Below are 21,137 nucleotides of genomic sequence, written 5' to 3' on the forward strand. Positions count from 1 at the left end.
GGAAATAATGTGTCCCTCCAGATATTGTTGGACTACAACTCGCAGCAGCCCTAGCCAACATAGACATAAGGAACACTGGAAGTTGCAGTCCAGCAGTATCTGGAGGGATGCACAATTCCCATCCTTATTTAATTTTTCAAAGCTTGAATCCTGTAATACCTTTTTGATGTTGGGCATAAATGGAATATAGCATTCGGCATCAATAGAAGCATCACCTGATAGAGGAAACAAGCACGCTGAAGATGTTATTTAGACAAGTTATTAGTACCTCTTAAATGTACTGTATACCTTTAGTGGCTTAAAAAAATTGTTTTTAAGTGCTGCTAACCATGCTGAGCCTTTAGGATATAGGACTAAAACAAATAAATGAGCAGTGGCAAGCTGCATGCAGGTGTGGAATAATTACAGAGTATAGATAAAATCACATTATGATGACTGACAAAATTGGATATCTCAATAGTGGTGACTGGATGTGGGTGTGTGAAGGAGACTTAGATGAGAATTTTAGTGGCTTTGGGCAGGAAAAAAAATCTCACGGTATGAACCCATTTTAGTGTCCCTCCACTCCCAAATGTCAATACGTGAAATGTAATTCCAGATGAATGTGAAGTACAATAATGCTTACCTTACATAGGAGATGGGTGCCCCATTTTACCAACTCATGCATTTCACTCCCAGAAATCCAAACATCTTCCCCACCACTAGAAGATAGCGTTTCACTAGTAGAAGAATAACAGTTTTGTAATACTTAAACTGCAGTATCTTGTTGCTGGGAAAATACTGCCCCCCTCCTCTTTATCCATTAATGTGTCCATTTTTATTTGTGTGGGTTTGAGATTAAAGAATTGACTATGGCATCCTCCTGGCTAGTTGTGTTCTCTTCCCATTCTCCCTACTCTCCAACTATAGAGACTCATTATAAAGAAGCCTTTCTAAAGTGTGAGTTTAAAATGTTGCTGAATACTGAGTTTCACTCAGTAAATCACTGTAGTGAGAGCTAACACAGTCTCTGGAGGACAGACTACATGTTAAATGTGTATGTGCATACTGGACCCCTCTTTTTTCCTAATAATAAAAAGCATATTTGGAGACAGGCGTGCTGAACTTTTTTGTTGCTGGCTGTTTTACAGTTCAAAATTGCCCTTCCTTCTTTCTCACTATGGGTTTGGATGTATATATATATATCATCATAATAAATAGTATTGTAAATAAACATCTGAATACTCCTAGAGGGACAAAGGGGCTGGGTAGCAGGGCATGCATGAAGACAACCCATGGTAGAAGGATTAAAATTTAACATTACCTTCCCCTATTCACTACATCTGCCTCTCTCTACCAGGAATGTAAATGTAGGGCTTTGTTATATGTTTTTTATAAAACGTATAGTTTATTCCTTATTGAAAAATGAATGTTTTCAAGGAAAGAATAGCCAATATCCCTGAATGTGCAAGCATTGCCTTTCTGTTTTCAGTCCTGAAGTTAGTATTTTGTTTGTTTCAAGGAAATATTAAAAGGTGAGCTGGTAAGCTCACTGCACCATACTGTTTGTATTGCAGAAACACTTCCTTTTCCATGGCCATGCACAACATGGGGATGCAGTGATACCCACACTGAATTCTTCAGTGTGACCAGTCTTTTAGGGAAGGTTTTTCTTCTTCTCCAGTACCTTAAGTGGTTGGACTTTTATGTACCTGACACTGTACTTAGTAGTTCTGAATTCTAAATGAGTGAGAGATTTTGACCATGAAGGAATGGCAGTAATCAACTTTTTCATTGTGTCCTCCTGTCACCTAATTATTATTAATTTTTGGGAAAATAATGTAGAGAAATGAAACAGCTATATTTATTTTTAATCATGGATTCTTAGGAAACCGAAAACCAGGAAGGAATAGTTACTTAATTAAAAACTGGTTGAATATATACATTCATACAATTCCAGGCACTGGATTGTATTTTGTCTCCATTGTGTATTTTCCACAGTTCCCTATGTTGTGTGAGAAATGGAAAGTACTACATAGTTAAAAGGTGTTTTTAAAAAAAAAAAACAACCTCAAATGTAAGGTTTTATGATTAAGCCTAAAGTAGCACTTACATGAGTTTGTACAGTGTGTGTACACTCCTCTTTCTTCACTTTGGCTTGAGTCACTGGTTTTATATTCAGAAGCCTTCCTTGCCAAATGCCTCCTGGCTTAGTTGGGTACACCTGTGTTCAAGTATGTGGAACCTTCTTCAACAGAAAACAAGAACAATAGTAGAATGATATTACGTAATTGATAATGAGCTTTGCAGACTTAACAGGATTATGCTTTTGGAAAGAACCCATCCTAAGTGTTCACCATAGAAAGGCTCCCTTACAGAAACTTTACTAGACCTTTGAAAACCTGCAAAGAAGAAAGTTAGGTGTGTGTATGGGGGTAACTTCTCCCAGCTCTGTCCTGCTTTCTTTGCACAGCAGCAGACGAGGTCTGTGGAGCAATGAGGCAAAGGTTGCAGTTGTCAACTGGTATTCCATCTCCCTCACCAGGTGCTCTGTCCCACAGTCTGCTGGGCTTGATTTATATATACTTAAAGGTGAATGCCCAGGACTACATAAGGTTTCTGTTGGATATATCAGTCACCCTGTTGCTACAAATCTTCCTTTCTGAGCTAGTGGAGCTTGTTTTGACAGTAGTGCTGGAGACTCCTGGCCTGTTGTGCTGTGTGACTTCAACATCCATGTTGAAGCCACTCTGTAGGAAGAGGCTCAGATGCAACAAGACAGTTTTCTCTCTTGCCTGAAAGGGCTGTGGACTGCTACTCTAAAAAAATCTCCCTGAACCCTACCATATTAGAAAGTTACTTGCATGTCACCAGTATCCCTGTTTTGACCAAGAATCTGGAGTGCATGGTAGCCTCCCTGCTCTAGGGTGAAACAGATTATCCAGACCATTTTAATCTGGCTTCAGACCTTGTTATGGGGCAGCAGTAGCTTTGATTGCCATGGTGAATGACCTATTCCAGGAACTGGTCAGGAGAAGTGTGTTCCTTTTGGTTCTGCTAACTTCTCAGCAGCTTTTAATATAATCAAGCCTAGTATCCTTCTGGCTCGCCTCTCTGGGATGGGTACACTATTTTACATTGATTCTGGTACTTCTTGGAGGTACATTGTACACTGTGGTACACTGTTTTACATTGATTGTGGTCCTTCTTGGCAGATCAAACTCAGGAGATGATTTGGGGGGGATTCCTGTTTAACACCTTGGCCATTGGTGCCACTCAGAGCTTTGTTCTGTCTACTTTGCTGTTCACCATATACATGAAACTGCTGGAAGGTTCATCCAGAATTTTTGGGTTTGATATCATCTAGCTCTTGCTTTCCTTTCCATCTAGTTCCAAGAAAACTGTCTCAGTGCTAAACAGGGTCTTGATGTCAGTAATGTAGTAGCTAAAGATGAACAAACTGAAATTTAATCCAGACATCTGCTCAGTTGAAAGGCAAATAAGGGACTAGGGATTCACCCTGTGCTGGATAAACTTATTCTCTCCCTGAAACCTCAGGTTCATAGCTTGTGTGTACTTCTGGACTCAGCCTTGAGCATGTACACTCAGGTTTCACTGGTGGCTAGGAGTGTATTTGCATAGTTAAAACTAGTGCTGTATTTGCATCAATTCCTGGAGATTACGTACCATTTGGAATACTGTAACCAATTCTACATGGGTCTGCCTTTGGAAATTCATCAGAAAGTTCAAGATGCTGTGACCAGAGTGCTGCCCAAGGCTGGTTACAGGCAACATTTACCTTCTTTGTTGAAACAGCTTTACTAGCTACTGGCTCTTTTTCAAGCACAATTCAGAGTGCTGGTAATGATCTATAAAGCTCTATGCTGCTTAGGTCCAGATTGTCAGAAAGAATTTATTTCCCTGTATAAGCTTGCCCAAGTTCTAGGATCCTCAGGAGAGCACTTTCTCTTGGTCCCACCATCTTCACAAGTACATGGAGGAGAGCCTGCTTGGTGGCTGCTTCCTGCTGTGGAATTCCCTGTCACAGGCGATTAGTCTGACCTCTTTCCAGCTCACCACCTGCTGGGAGACCTTTTTATTTCAATAGGTATTTGGCAATTAAGTGGCAATGCAGAAATGTCTTTTAATGGAGTGTGTTTTACTTTTATTGTTATGTTTTTAAATGATTTAAAAATTGGTTTAGTCGGCTTTCCACACTCCCGGGGATTAGAGGTGCAGGATCCCCGCAAAAGTGGGAAAATGTGAATTCCAAGCCATGTTTAACACATGCAAAATCATACATTACAGTACTGTAATTTGCAAGCATCGAAACAAACAGCAGGCTTTTGTCAGTTCTTGCCTATGCAGGTTCATTTTGAACTGCCCGTGTGTGCATGTGCTCCTTGCAAAGTGAGCTGTTGGAGGGAGATGCCAAGCCCAGATTGGGCCATGGGGTTGGGGGTTATCAAAGGAGCAGATTGTTGAAAAGCAACCCAACTATCTTCTGACTTGAGGTGTGCAGAGAACAACCTGCCCAGCTTGGGGAAGGAGGATGGAAGAAGATGAAGCTGCTTGATATGGCCCTACAGCCCTTCTTCATGGTTTCCTGAGTGACCTTTTGATATTCCATTCATGGCTTCCCCCAGCACCCCAATGTCAGAGGATCCCTCTGGATGGTTTTCCAAGGAGCCCTTACTGCTGGGGGAGGGGAGATCTACTGATCTAGGCTTGGCACCTTTTCCTCCCTTAACTTGCTTCATAAGCAGTGCACGCACATGTGAGAGGTCTAACACCATTTTAATAGGGACTTACAAGCCTCACCTCACCTTCCTAGTCTCTCTGTTTTGTGAGCCTTGCAGAGAGACTGGAAATGGGTGGTGAGACTTATCAATACTGGTTAAAGATTAAGTAGGGCAGGCCCGGAGAGGCAGCAAATAATGTGTGAACAATCAAATCTACGAAAGCCAAATGTGTGGATGTGAAGGGCTGCATTAATGTTTTAATATGGTAGTTTCATTGTTTTTTAACTTTTTATGATTAGGCTTTAATTCATGTATTTTGTTTTAATTTATATTGTGAACCACCATGGATCCCATGTCACGAGAACAATGGGAAATAAATTGATTAAATAATAACGTTGTGCATGTCTGCACAGTTATTTAAATTTTCATCTTTTCCCCACAGTCATTCCCCAGTTATAGTGCTTAGGCAACCTCAGTTATAGTGCTCAGCTTTCTCTTCATCTGTTACAAGGCTCTCTGTGCCTAACATATATTATTTGTGTGTATGTGTGTGGAGTATATATTTTGTGTGTGAGAGAAAATAGGAACAGAAAGAAAGATTAGAAAGATAATATAACTGAATGTTATTGTGAAATTTACAAAGCAAGCTCTATAAAAATAAACATTAATTGTCATTTGGTACAGATTCCCCCCCCCCCACACACACACACACTTTTCTTGTGTACAAATAAAATGGAAGTGCCTTAAGAAAACTTTTCAAGAAGAAGTACAGTATAGCATGCCAGAGAGGACACTTCTATGTATAAAAGGGAAATGGTAGGGAGAGGGCAAAGAGCAATGGGATAACAAAAGAAAGGCTAACAGACTTTTAAATTCTTTTAAAAGAATTTCATAGCAAACAGAATACGAAAACACCAAATAGATATAATTTTGAGGCCTCATTTAAATTCCCTTGGAAAGGGAAATCTTAAAGATGAAGAAGCCATCTGAACTGTAATGGCTAACCATTTAAGAAAGCCATCCTCTAGAAGCCTCCCAGAGAGTGATTAAACTCAAGGCATCCTCTGCAATTTTTCAGGCTATCTTAGATGGAATAGCTGGTTGTGGTTTATTCATCAGGATAGTGTGTCCCATCCACTCAGGACAGCTGCTTCGAAATACTGTAACTAGACGGTCAGGACTGCAGCAAGATCTTTTGAAGGTTTAAACTTAGAGGTAAAAGGCAAATAAATTGGGAGGATGAAAGAGTTGTATAAAATTATACATGATATAGAGGGAAGTAGACAACATGTTATAAATTCAGAATTCAGGGTCATCTAATAATAAATAATAAATAAAAGTTTTATTTTTATACCGCCCTTCTTACAATCAGGGCGGTGTACAATATAATAAACAGATACACAAAATACAATAAAATACATTAAAATCTACAATTAAAATACATTCTGGCCAGCTTGCCACTGCTGTCAGAGGGGGGGAGACTAACTAGGACTTATATCGGGGAATGCTGACTTGAACAGGAAGGTTTTTAGTTCCTTCCTGAACTGGGCCAGGGAGGTGGCCGAGCGGAGCTCTATGGGCAGCGTGTTCCAGAGGGTCGGGGCCGCGATGGTAAACGTCCTCTTCGATGTAGAGGATAGTCTTGCCCCAGGGACCCTCAGTAGCTGCTGCCCAGATGTTCTGAGTGTGCGGGGCGGATTGTATGGGGAGAGGCGGTCCTCAAGTTATCTTGGGCCCAAGCCATGTAGGGCTTTATAGGTTATAACCAACACCTTGTATTGCGCCCGGAAGCGACTAGGCAGCCAGTGCAGATCTTTAAGTACGGGTGTTATATGACTGGCCCTGGGCATGCCAGTGACCAGTCTGGCTGCCATATTCTGTACCAATTGTAACTTCCAGGTATGGTACAAGGGTTGCCTCATGTAGAGCGCATTGCAGAAATCCAATCGAGAGGTTACCAGAGCCATTTGTCTACCACCGTTTCAAGGTCCCTCTGGCCCAGGTAGGGACGCAGCTGGCGAATCAGCCGAAGCTTATAACAGGTGCTTCTGACCGTTGCATCCACCTGAGATGTAAGGTGGAGCGACAAGTCAAGAAGCACCCCCAGACTGCGTACCGAGTCCTTTACAGGAAGCGTGATCCCATTCAGGACAGGTGGAACCACCGCCATCCCCGGGCCAGGAGAACCTATCATGAGCACCTCCGTTTTCTCTGGATTCAGACTGAGTCGGTTTTCCCTCATCCAGCCCATTACTGACTCCAGGCAGGCCACGAGAGGAGAGACGCCATCCTCAGTCACTGCATCAGTCGGAGACATAGAGAAGATTATTTGGGTGTCATCAGCGTACTGATAACCCCGCGCCCCATGTCTCCGGATGATCTCTCCCAGCGGTTTCATGTAAATGTTAAAAAGCATGGGAGACAGAATGGCTCCTTGAGGGACCCCAGATGTAAGGGCCCTCTTATCGGAGCACACGTCTCCCAGCTGCACCATCTGGAACCTCCCAGAGAGGTAGGACCGGAACCACTGGAGCGCAGTGCCCCCGATTCCCACCTCTACCAGGTGCTCCAGAAGGATACCATGGTCTATGGTATCGAAAGCCGCTGAGATGTCCAAGAGCACCAACAGGGACACGCTTCCCCTGTCAATGCCCAGACGGAGATCATCGACCAAGGCGACCATGGCCGTCTCAACCCTGTAACCCGCCCGAAAGCCAGTTTGAAATGGGTCCGGATAATCCGTTTCATCCAAGATCGATTGAAGCTGGATTGCAACCGCCCTCTCGATCACCTTCCCCAAAAATGGCAATAGCGAAACTGGCCGATAATTATTATGCATCAGGGGGTCGAGGGAGGGCTTTTTTAGCAGCGGTTTTACGGTGGCCAATTTCAAGCTGGATGGAAATTGCCCATCCCTCAAGGATGTATTTATAATCCAGTGTAACATCGAAGTTACCACCGGTCCCCCCTGAGCCGCTAGCCACGAGGGACAGGGATCGAGGGAGCAGGTTGTCCTCCGAACGCTTCCAAGGATCTTGTCCACATCATCGGTACTAACCAACTCAAACTGATCCAGTTTAATGGAGTCCACGGAGGCTCTGGATGCCTCTAACCTAGGTTCTGCTCTAATGCCGGCGTTAAGACCTTCGCTTATCCGAGAGGTTTTATCCGCGAAGAAGTTGTTAAATTGGTCACAGCAGGCCTTAGAAGGTTCAAGGATCTGGTTCAGGGTAGGAGGGAGCTGAGTTAGCTCCCTGACTACCCTGAACAACTCTGCTGGACGCGACTCCGCGGACGCGACACGAGCACCATAGAACGAGTTCTTAGCTGCTCGTATCGCCTCTCCATAGTCCTCCAAAAGGCGGCCTAGGAGAGCCTTGTCGTCTAAGCATAGGTGTTTCCGTCAGCGGTGCTCTAGCCATCGCAGGACCCGCTTCCTTGCCCGGAGATCTTCCGTATACCAGGGCTTACGTTTGGAAGCGGGCCTGAGAGGGCGCTTGGGAGCGATGCATGGTATGCTAGAGAGACCGGTATTCCAAATACCAGTCAGGGCATCAACAGAGTCGCCTGTGGCGACAAAGTGGACAGGTGGGAGATGCAGGGCAGATATATGGAAGCCCTACTTTGGATGGCACATAGCTAACACTAATAAATTCACTATCACAACATGTAGTTGCCTAGGAGTATTGCTTGCAATTAGGATGATAATACGTTGTCTCCAGTGTCACAGGCAGTATTCTGAATACCAGGAGAACGATGTGCAGGAATGTGCTGTTGCCCTTATGTCCTATTTGTAAGCTTCCCACTGGCATTTGGCTAACCACTGTGGGAAAAATGCTGAACTAGACAGAGGCCTTTGGTCTAATCCAGTAGTACTCCTTAACCTTTATGCATGGTGTTGTGTCTATCTAAGACTTTGTGGTTTTATGCTATTTTAAATCTTGTTTTTAAGATTGGGAGTACAGTGGGCTAGAGGCATTTAGTTGCCACCTTGAAATTTTTGTTTTAACTCTAAATTTTAGAATTAGGAATTTAATATGCAACATACAGAATTTTGCATAATATTCTGCATATTTTAATGGCAGTTGGCATGTGTAAACCTATGGTATTTCATGTTATGCATGAAGGAATGAGTGGGCAAAGTGTAGCTCTCCAGATGGTGTTGGTTTGTAATTCCCATCAGTCTTAGCTAGCATGAGGAAGAGGTAAGGGATTTTGGGAACTGCAGTACAATGTCTAGAGGCCCTCACTTTGCCCATCCCTCCATTAAGAAGTTATGCATTAAGTCAAGAGTGTTGAAAATCAAATTGCCGTAAGATAAATGATGTTTTAATGGTTGTGGACAATTCTTTATAATTGTTAGATAATTTTTAGTCTATTAACATTTTTAACAATTAAACTGAAGACTCATTTCCTCCCTCTTTGGTAAAAATTTATGGGTCTAGAAGATTAAAACTTAGTCTATATGTTTGAGGTACTCAGGTCTACAGACAGGCATACAGTGGTACCTCGGGATACGAAATACCCAGGTTACGAAATTTCCGGGATACGAAAAAATCCCATTGGAAATAATTGTTCCGGGTTACGAATGTTTTTTCGGGTTACGAAGAAAATTTTTGGTGCTTTTCGGCGCTTTTTCACACGAAACGCGGCTTTTCCCCATTAGCGCCTATGGCAATTCGGCTTACGAAGGCTTTTCGGGTTACGAAAGCGGCCGCGGAACGAATTAATTTCGTAACCCGAGGGAGCAGTGTATATGCTTACTGGCATGTCCTGCATAGCTATGATTATTCAGAACTCAAGTTCCTTATAGAAAAAGCTTCTGTTACTTCTTTTTTAAAAAAAAAGAATTTTATTTTATTTTATTTGCTTTCATGTACTGGGAGAAAGCGAGAACTGATTTACACAGAACTGAGTAAAAAACGATGGCATAGCCAAACATAATAGACTTCCTTTAGTTTGAGAAGCAGCCCTGCCATGGCCCAATATGATCTCAGTACAAACTCTTCTTCAGAGAGAAAGAAAAATTGACCCTCTAGTGTGCCTGCCAAGACTAGAGGCCAAGAAGCTGTCGTTACCATGTCATCAGACTGTCCCCTCATAGGTTGAGGAACTGAGCACTCAAGAGGCAGAGCAGTTCAGATCCTCAGTTGCTCTTCAGAATCCTATCTCCTGATGCATGGGGACCTACAGTACCTTAGTTCCAGCAGTCTATTTCCGTTCTAGAGAAAACTAACAGGATCCAAACTCATTCTTATGGCAGTGTCACAAAGCCAATATTGGCCAAAGCTAACTCCCTGTTAAATACAGCGGTATGGGTGAGAGATTTAAAATGTGGCAATCATTTGCCACTGGACAGAGTAATAGCTTAGATCTGAACTGCAGTACTACAAATTTAACTAGTGAGATTCAGCATTTGCTTGAGCAGTATCCTCTTTTAGATCAGCTTTCTAATCTGCAGTCAAGAAAAGCACTTTCTGCTTTTAATAGATTCACTTAGTCATTTGCTTGCCAGATCCCTTGTCCATGGGTAGAGTACCAGGGTGACAGTGTAGATCAAATCTTGTTGCCCTGTCCATTTGTTAGTAGAGGATAACAATGACACCTTGTCATAGGAAAGAATCTAGAAGTCTACCATTTTATTGCTGAAATGGTTTGGTGGTAGTGTGTCCTCCTGCATAGAGGCAAAGAGATGTTTACTTCCTGTGATGGTGCATAAATTATCTAGTGCTGAAATGTGAATAATGTGATGAGGAGGGAAGGTAAAGAAATAGTGGCTTATGACAATTTTGGAAAGCATGGAATTCTGGAAGAAAAGTATGATGGTGAGAGCAGTTTGGCAATGAAACCAATTGCCTAGAGAAGTGGTGGGGTCTCCTTCTCTGCCTTCAAAAAGACACTGGACAGCTGCCTGCTTGGGGTGCTATGCGGAGATCCTGCATTGAGCAAGGAGTTAGACTCAGTGACCCATTAATCCCCTTTCAGTTCTATGATTCTCCTCTCGACTGGCAATGATTCTCCAGAACCTCAGGTACTAAGAAGCCCCCCCCCCCTTCCCAAGGCATTGAATATGGGACCTTCTGCATCCAAAGCATGGATTCTGCCACTGAACCATGACCCCTCCCCATGTACTTTGCTCATATTATTCTAATGGAGTCATGCTCTTGACTCTGCAGTTGTGGCTTCACGACATGACTGCTTCTCCTTTTCTTATCCTTTTTTCCCCTAGGTTTCTTCACTAGAATATATATGTTCATAGCTGTCCATCAAACTGGCCATGAGACTAGCTTACTGAATGGAGATGGCCTGAAAAGTAGACCTAAGTTATGGGAACTCACATACATGAGAGAGAAAATTGAACTCAGTCTGAGTGATACCCTTAAAAATACACTCAAGTGACAAAAGAGGTTTTGAAGGTGCATTACTGGGTATATGTTTAACAGTTATAAAATAACAGTTGCTCAACACTAGACATTAATTCAAGGTGTGATTCAGAGGGTCTTAAATCCAAGGAAGGAACTCAAGAATTTGTTGAAAAAATGCATTTTTGTATATATATGTGTGTGAGTGTGTATGCGCATGCACACATGCGTGGTTTAGACAGATACAGTGGGATATATTCCATCTTTCTTTGGAACATTGTTAGGTCCTTTTATCTTAAAAGTTTGCAATTTAATTTAAGGTACTAAATTTTGTGGAAAAACTACAACAAAGTAATAATTAAAATAATGAGATAACATCAAGGCAAATATTTAGTTCTTGTGGTGAATTTCTGATTTTCTAAGCATCTGTAGTCTTTTACAATAGCCGCCTTCTCTCAAGCCCCCCCCCCCCCCAATTTTCATAAAGTAATACAAATCTTCTTGTAAGTAAGTATTTGGAAAGCACATGACAGCAAAAAGAGAATAGAAATAATAAAGCCTTGCCATATGACCGTCATGTAGGGCTTAATTGATAGAGCAGCTGCAAGCAGAGTGCTTAAGTATTACAGGAACAGAACTCTTTTGAAGTGGTGCTTTAAACCCCCTCTTGGCTAAACTTACTAGCTACTAAGAAAGCCTGGTACACTGTATCTAAGCATCTTTTACACTTAAATAGTTCAATTCCTCTTCCTCACAGTTACATGGTTTCCTAGCTATGAACATGGTCATACATTTGCTGATTATCAAAGTTATTGTTTCTTGTTTGCATAATGAAGCTGTTCTAAAACTCATTGATGTTGTCATTCACACTGCAAAATTAATTTTGCTATCACTTTTAAATAATTTAAGAAGAAAGGACTTACATTTTCAATGAGATAAACAAAACACATAATAGCATGTTGGGCTCTTCCTAGGCGTCTTCGTTTAGGGCTGTATTCTCTTTGTTTAGGCAAGTCTTCATTCATTTGAATACAGTGGATCCTTGTTATACGCTGGGGTTTGGTTCCAAGATCCCCCGTGTATAACAAAATCCGTGTATGCTCAAGTCCCATTAAGTATAATGACATAGCAAAAGGGTGTCCCTAATAAAAAATGGAACATCAAGGTAAATTTATACTTTTTTGGAACATTTTCAAACCGTGTATGCTTAAATCCGTGTATAAAAAACCTGTGTATAAGAAGGGCTGACTGTATTTGTGTTTGGGGCAGTTCCTTTTCTTGTGTCAAGTGATTACTAAGGAAAACTTTCCATCCTCAAAACCTTTTGCTACCTTCTGTACCCCTGAAGAAAGGTTATAAAGGCCTTCCCAGGTATTCTTTCCATGCTTAGCAGTGTTTGCCCCTGCCCCCCAAACTGAAACATAGGAAACTGCCTTATAGCAGGAGCTTTGGAGGATAGGGAGGAAAGGGCTAGAAGTTCCAGAATCTCTCAGCCAACAAGGCCAATGACCTTGCTGAAGAATTTTGGATGGGATTTGTAGTTTTTTAAAAAAATATTTCCAAAGCTCTGTTTAAACCATTTCAGGCTTAGTTCATGCATCTCAGTATTCCCTATTTTGATTTCAGGTTTTGTACCAATGGTCTTTTCTGCCACCTGACCATTTAACTGGAAATAATAGCAGTTTAACTAGAGACCTTCTTCTGAGAAATCACACACTATGGCTGAGCAATGGCTAATACTGATCCAAATAAAATTTCACTTTACTTTAGGTAGCAATTTAATATGGTTCAACACTAAAATGTTATTTAATGTATAAAATGTAAAGGTATTTGATGAGGAATAATAGATTTCTTTACTGACACATTTACTGGCACATTGCAAGAAAGTGGATTGATTTAAATTTCCCTCCATGTGTAAGCAAGCTTATTATAGTAATTTCTTTTACCTACATACAGAAAAGGCATAGAAATAAATAATGCACTCTGTATGTTTATGTGTGTGAGATAGAAAGAGGAAGAGACACTCCCCATGAAATATTTGCTTACTTGTTTCATTGTTTGATTTCCAGGTAATAAATCTGGTGTACTGATTGTAAAGATCTTAGAAATGCATGAAGAATGTACTCTCTGCATCGCACTCTGCCATCATTTGGCACAGACCACTTCTGATACCTCTTCTGCAAAAGAAATTGCTGACATTCAGCCTAAGCTTAAAGTTCTCTTTGCAAAAGAAACAGCAGCTCATCTCAAGGCAGCTCTGAATGATGTTGTACATATTCATCCTCCTTGGTAAGTACAAAAAATAGCTAGCCAATCATCGTTTTTCAGTCTTTACTGTAGGAGAACCAGATTTTATTTTTTGGTTGCTCAGCTTAATGCAGACTGGGCGAAGTGTGGCCTACAGGACAAGTACAGTTCCCAAGACAGCATTTGTGAACCCCAGGGCGCTCCAGGGATCAGTTTTCCCCTGAATGACATCTAAGTGTTCTGGGGGGCATTTTCACCAAGTTTTGGCACTGTTGGGCCTTTTTAGACCAAGGAGTGGCCTTTTTTAAAAGCAAGAGGTGAAAATGAAGTAACTTTCCAATCACTTCCTGTTGTTAAAAATGGCCTTGGGTGGAAACATGTCAAAAATGCCACTCACAGTCACTAGACTGTGTTTAAGGGCAGGAAAATATTATTCCCTCTCACCAAGAATTGCAGTGGCGAGACTAACACAGCTGCCTAGCTGCCCACCCCAGCTTAAATGTAGCTGCCCTGGAAGTGAGCTGTGTTTTTAGGGTGCAAATAACTGAATCATTAAAACGGCGTAATTGAAATGGGTGACATATAATGGAATGTAGTTTCAATGTGAAACTGCTTAATTGTGACTATGATGGTCTTGCTGGTGGTGAACAAGATATTTTAACATTGTATGTTAAGGTAATCTCTTTAGCTGTCTCATAGGAAATGAACTGTACTGTGTTGTGTTTTCCAGCTTTTTATGTGAGCATGTTTGAGGGAGGGGGAAAACATGAAACAAACACAAATCAGAAAAATTCTGCTACCCCTCTGGAAGTTGCATAGCTTTAGTTCTTCTATTTATCAAATTGCAAAGGCAAGCTCTGAAGATCAGTCAAAACATGGCCAACAGGGGATTGTTCCTACAGAGCCCTTTGACAGAATGTACACATTTTAAAAGTTATAGATATTCAAGCAGACAATGAGGAGGAAAAAATAAACAGATAAATCCCTATCATCAAAAAGAGAGTAAGTCCTCTTTACATTCTTCCTTTGAAGGTTTTGCAAAAGCAGAAAGGGTTGAGCTCTGATAAGGGAACGACGCTTAGCTACCCTACAATAAAATTCAACAAAATTCAGAATCCCTGACTACAAGAGCACTGATGGAAGAAAGATGTAGTAGTACAGTCTGCAGCAGATTACTTCTTCAAAGATCTTAGAGTTAGAGATTATTAACTATCCCAAAGAAGATGAAGAAGAAAAACAGCCTTGGTTTTGCGTGTGTGCTTTTTAGTGGCCTGTCGACTTATGGCAACCCCATGAATTTCATAAGGTTTTCCTAGGCAAGGAACACTCAGAAGTAGTTTTGCCAATTCTGTCTTCTAAAATACAGCTGACAGCACCTGGCATGGTGTAGTGGTTTGAGTGTTGGGCTATGACCCTTGAGACCATGGTTCGATTCTAGCTCGGCCATTAAACCCACTGGGTGACCTCAAGAGAAGGCAATGGCAAAGCTCCTCTGAACAAATCATGCCAAGAAAACCCCATGATTGGTTCACTTACGGGTCAGCATAAGTTAGAAACTACTTGAAGGCACACAATAACAACAACAACAACCCGGGTATTTGTGGGTGATCTCTCATCCAAGTACTAACCATAACTGGCCCTGTATTTAGGTAGATCTTGTAGCACCTTTGAGACTAACTGAAAGAAAGAAGTTGGTAGCATGGGCTTTCATAGACTTCAGGCTACTTCCTCAGATTCTGAAGCTCATGCTGCCAACTACTTTCAGTTTGTCTCAAAGGTGCTACAAGATCTCCCTACATACTGATTCTACAGACTAACATGGCTATATCTTTGAATTCCATAAATGACCCTGCTTAGCTTCCAGGATCGGATGAGTTACCATGGCCTAAATCCATTTCATTAGTCTCAGCAAGAATGGACCCATTGATTCAATTGGAATTTTATAGTTGAATGCTTACATAAGTTCCATTAAACCAATGGGTGTATTCTAGGTGGGACTAACATTTGGATTTTCTTGGTTTCAACAATGAGCCAGCTGTCTCAGTAAAATTATCTTCTCATACTCTTCCATATTAACAGTATTAAATATTTGACAATCAGTCTGCAGAAATGTTGAGACTGGGAAGATGTGGTTTTAATACAGGTTAGATTCAGGATCTAAATCTTCTGAGAAATGTAATGAAATAGCAGTGGTGGAAATTATAATTAATGATTGTATTTTTAAAAAAGTAAATGTTATCTCTGAAGCATTTCACACATAATTTTAGTGTGGATTTTAAATTCTTTAGCTTGACTTTGTAGCTGTTTTGCTGTTTTACCACTGGAAACTGCAGGGGTGATATGGCAAGATGCACACAATACATTTTACATTGGAAATAGTGGCTTATGGAAGCAGATTTACTTGCTTTTCTCCCCTCTTAATGTTGGTTGTGTACTGGTCTGTATCCAGTGTACTAAAGAATTGTGGCATGGTCAAATGTCATAGCATTTGTTTATAAAATCCAGATGCTATTGAAATACACAATATGGTAACAATCAGTCACTTAATACAAAGGAGTAAAGGTTCAACTAGAGTTTCAGCAAGCCCTTTATTTCTTAACTGCAAGGAAGCCATATCCACATATACTGCTACAGTTGCCAGAAGGATCTGCATTCATGGCCATCTTTCTCTTCTTGCACCTCTAGCAGATATCTCAAGTTGTTTTCCTGAGGATTCAGAATGATTAGGAATTTTACTCAATTCCAGGATGGGGTTTTCTTAGGCAAGGAATACTCAGAAGTGGTTTTGCCATTTTCTTCCTCTGAAATATAGTCTACAGCACCTGGTATTCATTGGCAATCTCCCATCCAAGTAATAGCCAGGGCTGGCCTTGCTTATCTTTCAGGTTCAGATGGGATCTGGTGCCCTTTAGGGTATTTAGGCACCTGACCTGATGGATTGTAAATTGAATAATGTATATCAGTTTTGCATACTATTTTACTCTGGATAGGTGATATCCTGGTTTTATATTTCAGGCAGCCCAGCATTCATATAATTAATGCATTTGAAGTACAGTAATAATAGTAATTTCAATTTACTTTTACTCATTATTTAGATGCAGAAGAGGAGATTCTTTCAAAATCTAAACATTGTCGATAAAGAAGTGTGAAGGGAGTACAATTTGGTTTTAATGTAGGTTCTCACTCACTCCACCCCAAAATGTACAGAGAATAAACAAGACTGTTTGCAATTTATCTCTTTCAAAATGACGCGTCATGTCTAACTTTTCTTTTAAAAAAAAATTTGAATCAAGCTTTTGAATTGGAATGGAAATGCTCCAAAGATATATCAAGAATATTCTACAGTTGAAATTTTCCAGCTCTTATAAAAGAGGAAATTCCAGGGATACTGAAGTGACAGAAATGGCTAGTGGGTTGTTGTCTGGTGACGTCAAACAAGGGATAGCAGACAGTATTGTTAAAGTCAGTAAAAGATGTATAGTAAGAATTTAACTCCAGACTAGATACAGAATTTTCAGTTAATACATGCCTATATTTAAGACCATTCCCATGTGTGCTTAATCCCATGACAAATTCCACGTTTTATTTAATGAGGAAATGGTAGAGCTAACATCTTGTCCTGTTAAAGATAATTCTGCTTTTATACAGTCACAGATACAAGCACAAGCAAACTATTTCAAATAGTTTGGCCAAGTAAATCCATAAAGAAATAAATACCCTAAATACTCTAAAGGCACCAGATCCTGTCTGATTTTGGAAGCTAAGCAGGTTTAGAATTGTAGTCCAACACTCAAACCACTATCCATATTACCGCACTACACTCTGATAGTGTTGTTATTCCACTTGAACTGCTCTGGATGTGTCCTGTTGCATTCTGAGGTTTGTAGTTCAGTGAGGCCTAAGAGATCTCTGGTGAGAATTCTAAATGCCCTTCCCTAAACTTCAAATCCCATAATGCAACACGAGGCAGCCAGAGCAGTTAAAGTGGAATAGGAGCACTATTAGAGGGTGGTATATCACACTGGATCTTACTATGTGCTAAATCCAATTTTGATCTTAACTAGAGCATACTCATTGAAATCAAGCTTGTGTTGGTAATGACTGACAGATCCCATTCATTTCAGTAAATCTACTGTACCATAGTGAAGTTGCAAAGTTTGCGCATTTCATTCTTGGGTGATTGAGAAGATATTAATAAGTATGGAAAGGGACACGTTAGTGCTCTTATAAAATGGTCAGGCAAGACCACATTGGAATTTGTACCTAGATGTACTTGCTAAACGCCAACTAGAGTAAACCCATTGAAGCAATTTGATTTTCATGAATACTAATTTTGCATTCAACAGTTGATTCAGAGGGTCTACTCTAGGAGGATTTATACCTTGCTTTCCAGTTGAATGGACAATTTCATCTTGGAATAAAACCGATATCTCTAATCCAAAGATCAATTAATAAATTACACGAATGCTGTCATTGCACAAAACATAACTGTATGTGGATCCTAATCAGTATAGACATATACTTCTGTAGTGTTTAGTACTGAGGTTACTGGATGAAAGGACTTTATTTGGAATTTGATTGGATGCTGTTACATAATCTGAAGTCACTGATTTCTGGGAACTATGAAGGAATAAATGTCTTACATGGTAATATGTATATACAAAGCCTAGTTTATGGCCATAAATTGCTCACCTTGAGTTATTGAGTTGGAAGGACAAATTTAGTTCCAAATTGTCCCATAGAGTTAATTGCTCTCAAGTCTCCTTCAACTTATGATGACCCTATGAATGATGCACACTTCCTTTTTTCCTGCTGCTTCCCACTTTACCTTTCATTTTTGTCTTTTCTAATGAGTCCTATGACTGTTATCTCATCATATGGTTAAAGCTCAGTAGCTTAAGTTTTATCATTTGGGCTTCTAGGGAGAGTTCAAGCTTCATTTACTCTAGGACCTTTACTGATATTAGCAGCCCTTGGTATACGTAGAACCCTTCTCCAGCACTACACTTCAAATGGGCTGATTTTCTTTCTGTCAGCTTTCTTCATTGTCCAGCTTTCACAACCATACATAGATATTGGAAATATGAAGGCATGGATGATCCTAACTTATTTGTTTTAATGAAATATATTTACATTTGAGGATATTACCTAGTTTCTTCATAGCTACTATTCTACATCCTAATCTTCTAATTCCTTAAACTGCAATCTCCATTGTGATTTTGTATGACTGAGTCAAGCTATAGAAAGGCTTATTATTGTTTTTGGTTTTTTTTTTTAGTAATGTTCAACTTTAAACCAGCTTTTGTACTTTCCTTAATTGTTCCAAGTCTTTGTTATTTTCTCATGGTACTATAGGTCATCTTTATATCTTAAAATCTTGATGTTTTTTCCCCTAAATTACAAGTTTCCTTCCCCAAATTTAATCCATCTTTCTGTATAGTATGTTCTACATATAAATTAAACTGAGTGATAAAGCACTCTATTGCCTGACCCCTTTCTAATAGGAAACCATTCTGGTTCTCCGTATTCTGTCCTTAAAGTGGTCTATTGTCCAGAGGATTAAGACAATCATATGCGGTGGCATGCATATTTCTCTTACATTTTTCATGATCTATACAATCAAAGGCTTCTTATAATTTATTAAGTACAGACTAATTTTCTTCTGAAATTTTTTGGTATGTTATATTTTCCAATATATGTTTGCAATATGATCCTTCGTTACTCTTCATCCTGACCTCAGCTTTGACATCTGGCATTTCTTGCTCCATATATGGTATGAGTATTATAAAATTTTGAGCACCACTTTGCACGCATGAGAGATTAATACATTACTGTATTTCAATGGCTGCTACAATTCCTGGTGTCCCCCATTCTTGGGGACTGGAATATATATTGAATGTCTCCAATCTGTGAGCCATGGTTTTGTTTTCCATAGTAATAGGCAGATTTTAGTTAGAATTGGGATGGAATCTGTTTCTATAGCTTAAAACCAATCTATTAGTATGCCATCTGTTCCTGGTGATGTATTTCTCCCATATCTTTGAGAATGGCTTTCATTTCCCTTTCTATAACGAGGGCTCATCTTCAAATGCTCTTCCTTGAAAGATTCTGTCATCCTTTCATCTTTTTTATATAATTCTTCAGTGTAACTATATATTGTGTAATTATCTGATTGAAAAGGTCCCATTTCTGTCCAACTTCCTCACCCCAAGTATTGCAATGTTTATATGTTCCATTTGTTGTTTTACAATGTCTGGCTTTCCCAGATTCATGCTTCTCACATTGCATCTTCCTATTATATGTGTTGTGCTATTTCAAACTTTTCTTTCACAATATGAGCATATCAGAACATACACTAGGTTCTGTTGGCTGTATTTCAGAGGAAGGAACTTGCAAAACCACGTCTGAATATTCCTTGAATAGGAAAACTCTGTGAAATGCATGGGGTCACCATAAGTCATCAAGTGATTTGAAGGCACATACAGACACATGCATGCATGCTGCCACGAGGAGTCACTGCAATATCCAGCTTTTCTCTCCACGCTCATATGCCAGCTGTCCCATCAGCAGACATTTTGCTTATATCTAGAATAAATGCCACGTAGTTGTATTCTTACATCAGTAATTAAATTAGCAGTTTAAGCAACGGGCTTAGGGAGCCTCATTTGCAGTTCAAAGTATCTGGTGTACATCATGTTATTTGCTTGCTGCTTCTGCTGGAAATGTTTTGTTTTTGAACCATTAATATTTTATTATGCACAACTTTAAAAAATGTTTTTTTCTTTTTCCTTTTTTTTTTGGGGGGGGGAGGAGTGTCCAGTGCATATGTCCTGGTGTTGTGTATTTACACATTTACTGAAATATTTATTCCAGGTGATTATAAAGTGCTGTATCTACTCATGTACAAGTCGACCTTATGTATAAATCGAGGGAAGGTTTTAGGGCCAAAATTAATGATTTTGATATGACCCTGGATAAGTCAAGGGTAAAACATGGGGGTATGTAACAAAGGATGTAAAGGGAAAAACACCACTTACTTTCCTCCCTTTTCTTCTCTGGACCTTTCCCAACCACCTAACACCATTTCCCTGGTGGGAAGAGAAGGTTTTAACATTGAATTGAAAAGGGAAGGAAGTGGAGTTAATACAGGGTGTTTGGTGGGGAGAGAGATTAGGAGGAGGAGGATGGGGAGACAAGGTTTTGACATCGGATTGAGAAGGTTAATCACCTCTTTCACACACCCTCTCTGCCTGGGTAACTCCTTCAGAAATCATTGACAAGGCATGGAGAGTGGGGCATGGAGGCAGTGCTTCTTTCAGGATCTTTCTAAGCACTATTACTGTATTGACCCATATATAAGTTGACCCAGGATTTTAGGGTCAATATTTGGGCATAAACCTTTTGACTTATAGTGGAGTATATATGGTATATCATCTCAGAGATTTAACTCTCCATAGAACTTCAGAATGCAAACATTTTATCAACTAAATAATACACTATAACATTTTATTAATCTGATTCAAACTATTCCTTTCTTCAACTTTTGTGTTGGCAGAGGATGTTAGCACTAGAACAGATGACTAGTAAAAAGATTTATAATTTGTTTAAACAGTGTAATAAATTACAGTGACAAATTTTACATCAGAACTCTATTATAGCGTACCCTTAGAAGTAAACATTTGTTTTCGTTTTAAGTTTCAAAAGCTTCCATTAACCAAATAAACTAGATTGAAGACATTTACAAATAAAATAGCTACTGACCATTAATGTGTGTTATAAGACCTGACATAACATTTTTTTAGTAATA

The 21,137-nt window shown here is 39.9% G+C and overlaps 1 protein-coding gene across 5 annotated transcripts in view; it reads left to right on the forward strand.

Moving 5' to 3' along the window:
* SPIDR (scaffold protein involved in DNA repair) overlaps positions 1-21,137 on the forward strand; it is a 1,328,422-nt gene that overhangs the window by 1,203,711 nt on the left and 103,574 nt on the right. For all 5 annotated transcript variants that reach the window (XR_006103505.1, XM_042463183.1, XM_042463182.1 and 2 more), the window contains exon 8: positions 13,153-13,372. Coding sequence is in view for 4 of the 5 variants with exons in the window: in XM_042463183.1 (XP_042319117.1) it covers positions 13,153-13,372 (220 nt within the window). In the remaining variant the exon portion in view is untranslated. The remainder of the gene's footprint in view (positions 1-13,152; positions 13,373-21,137) is intronic.

Source organism: Sceloporus undulatus, chromosome 4 (genome assembly GCF_019175285.1).
Source record: "Sceloporus undulatus isolate JIND9_A2432 ecotype Alabama chromosome 4, SceUnd_v1.1, whole genome shotgun sequence".
In the NCBI taxonomy this organism is placed as follows: Eukaryota; Metazoa; Chordata; class Lepidosauria; order Squamata; family Phrynosomatidae; genus Sceloporus; species Sceloporus undulatus.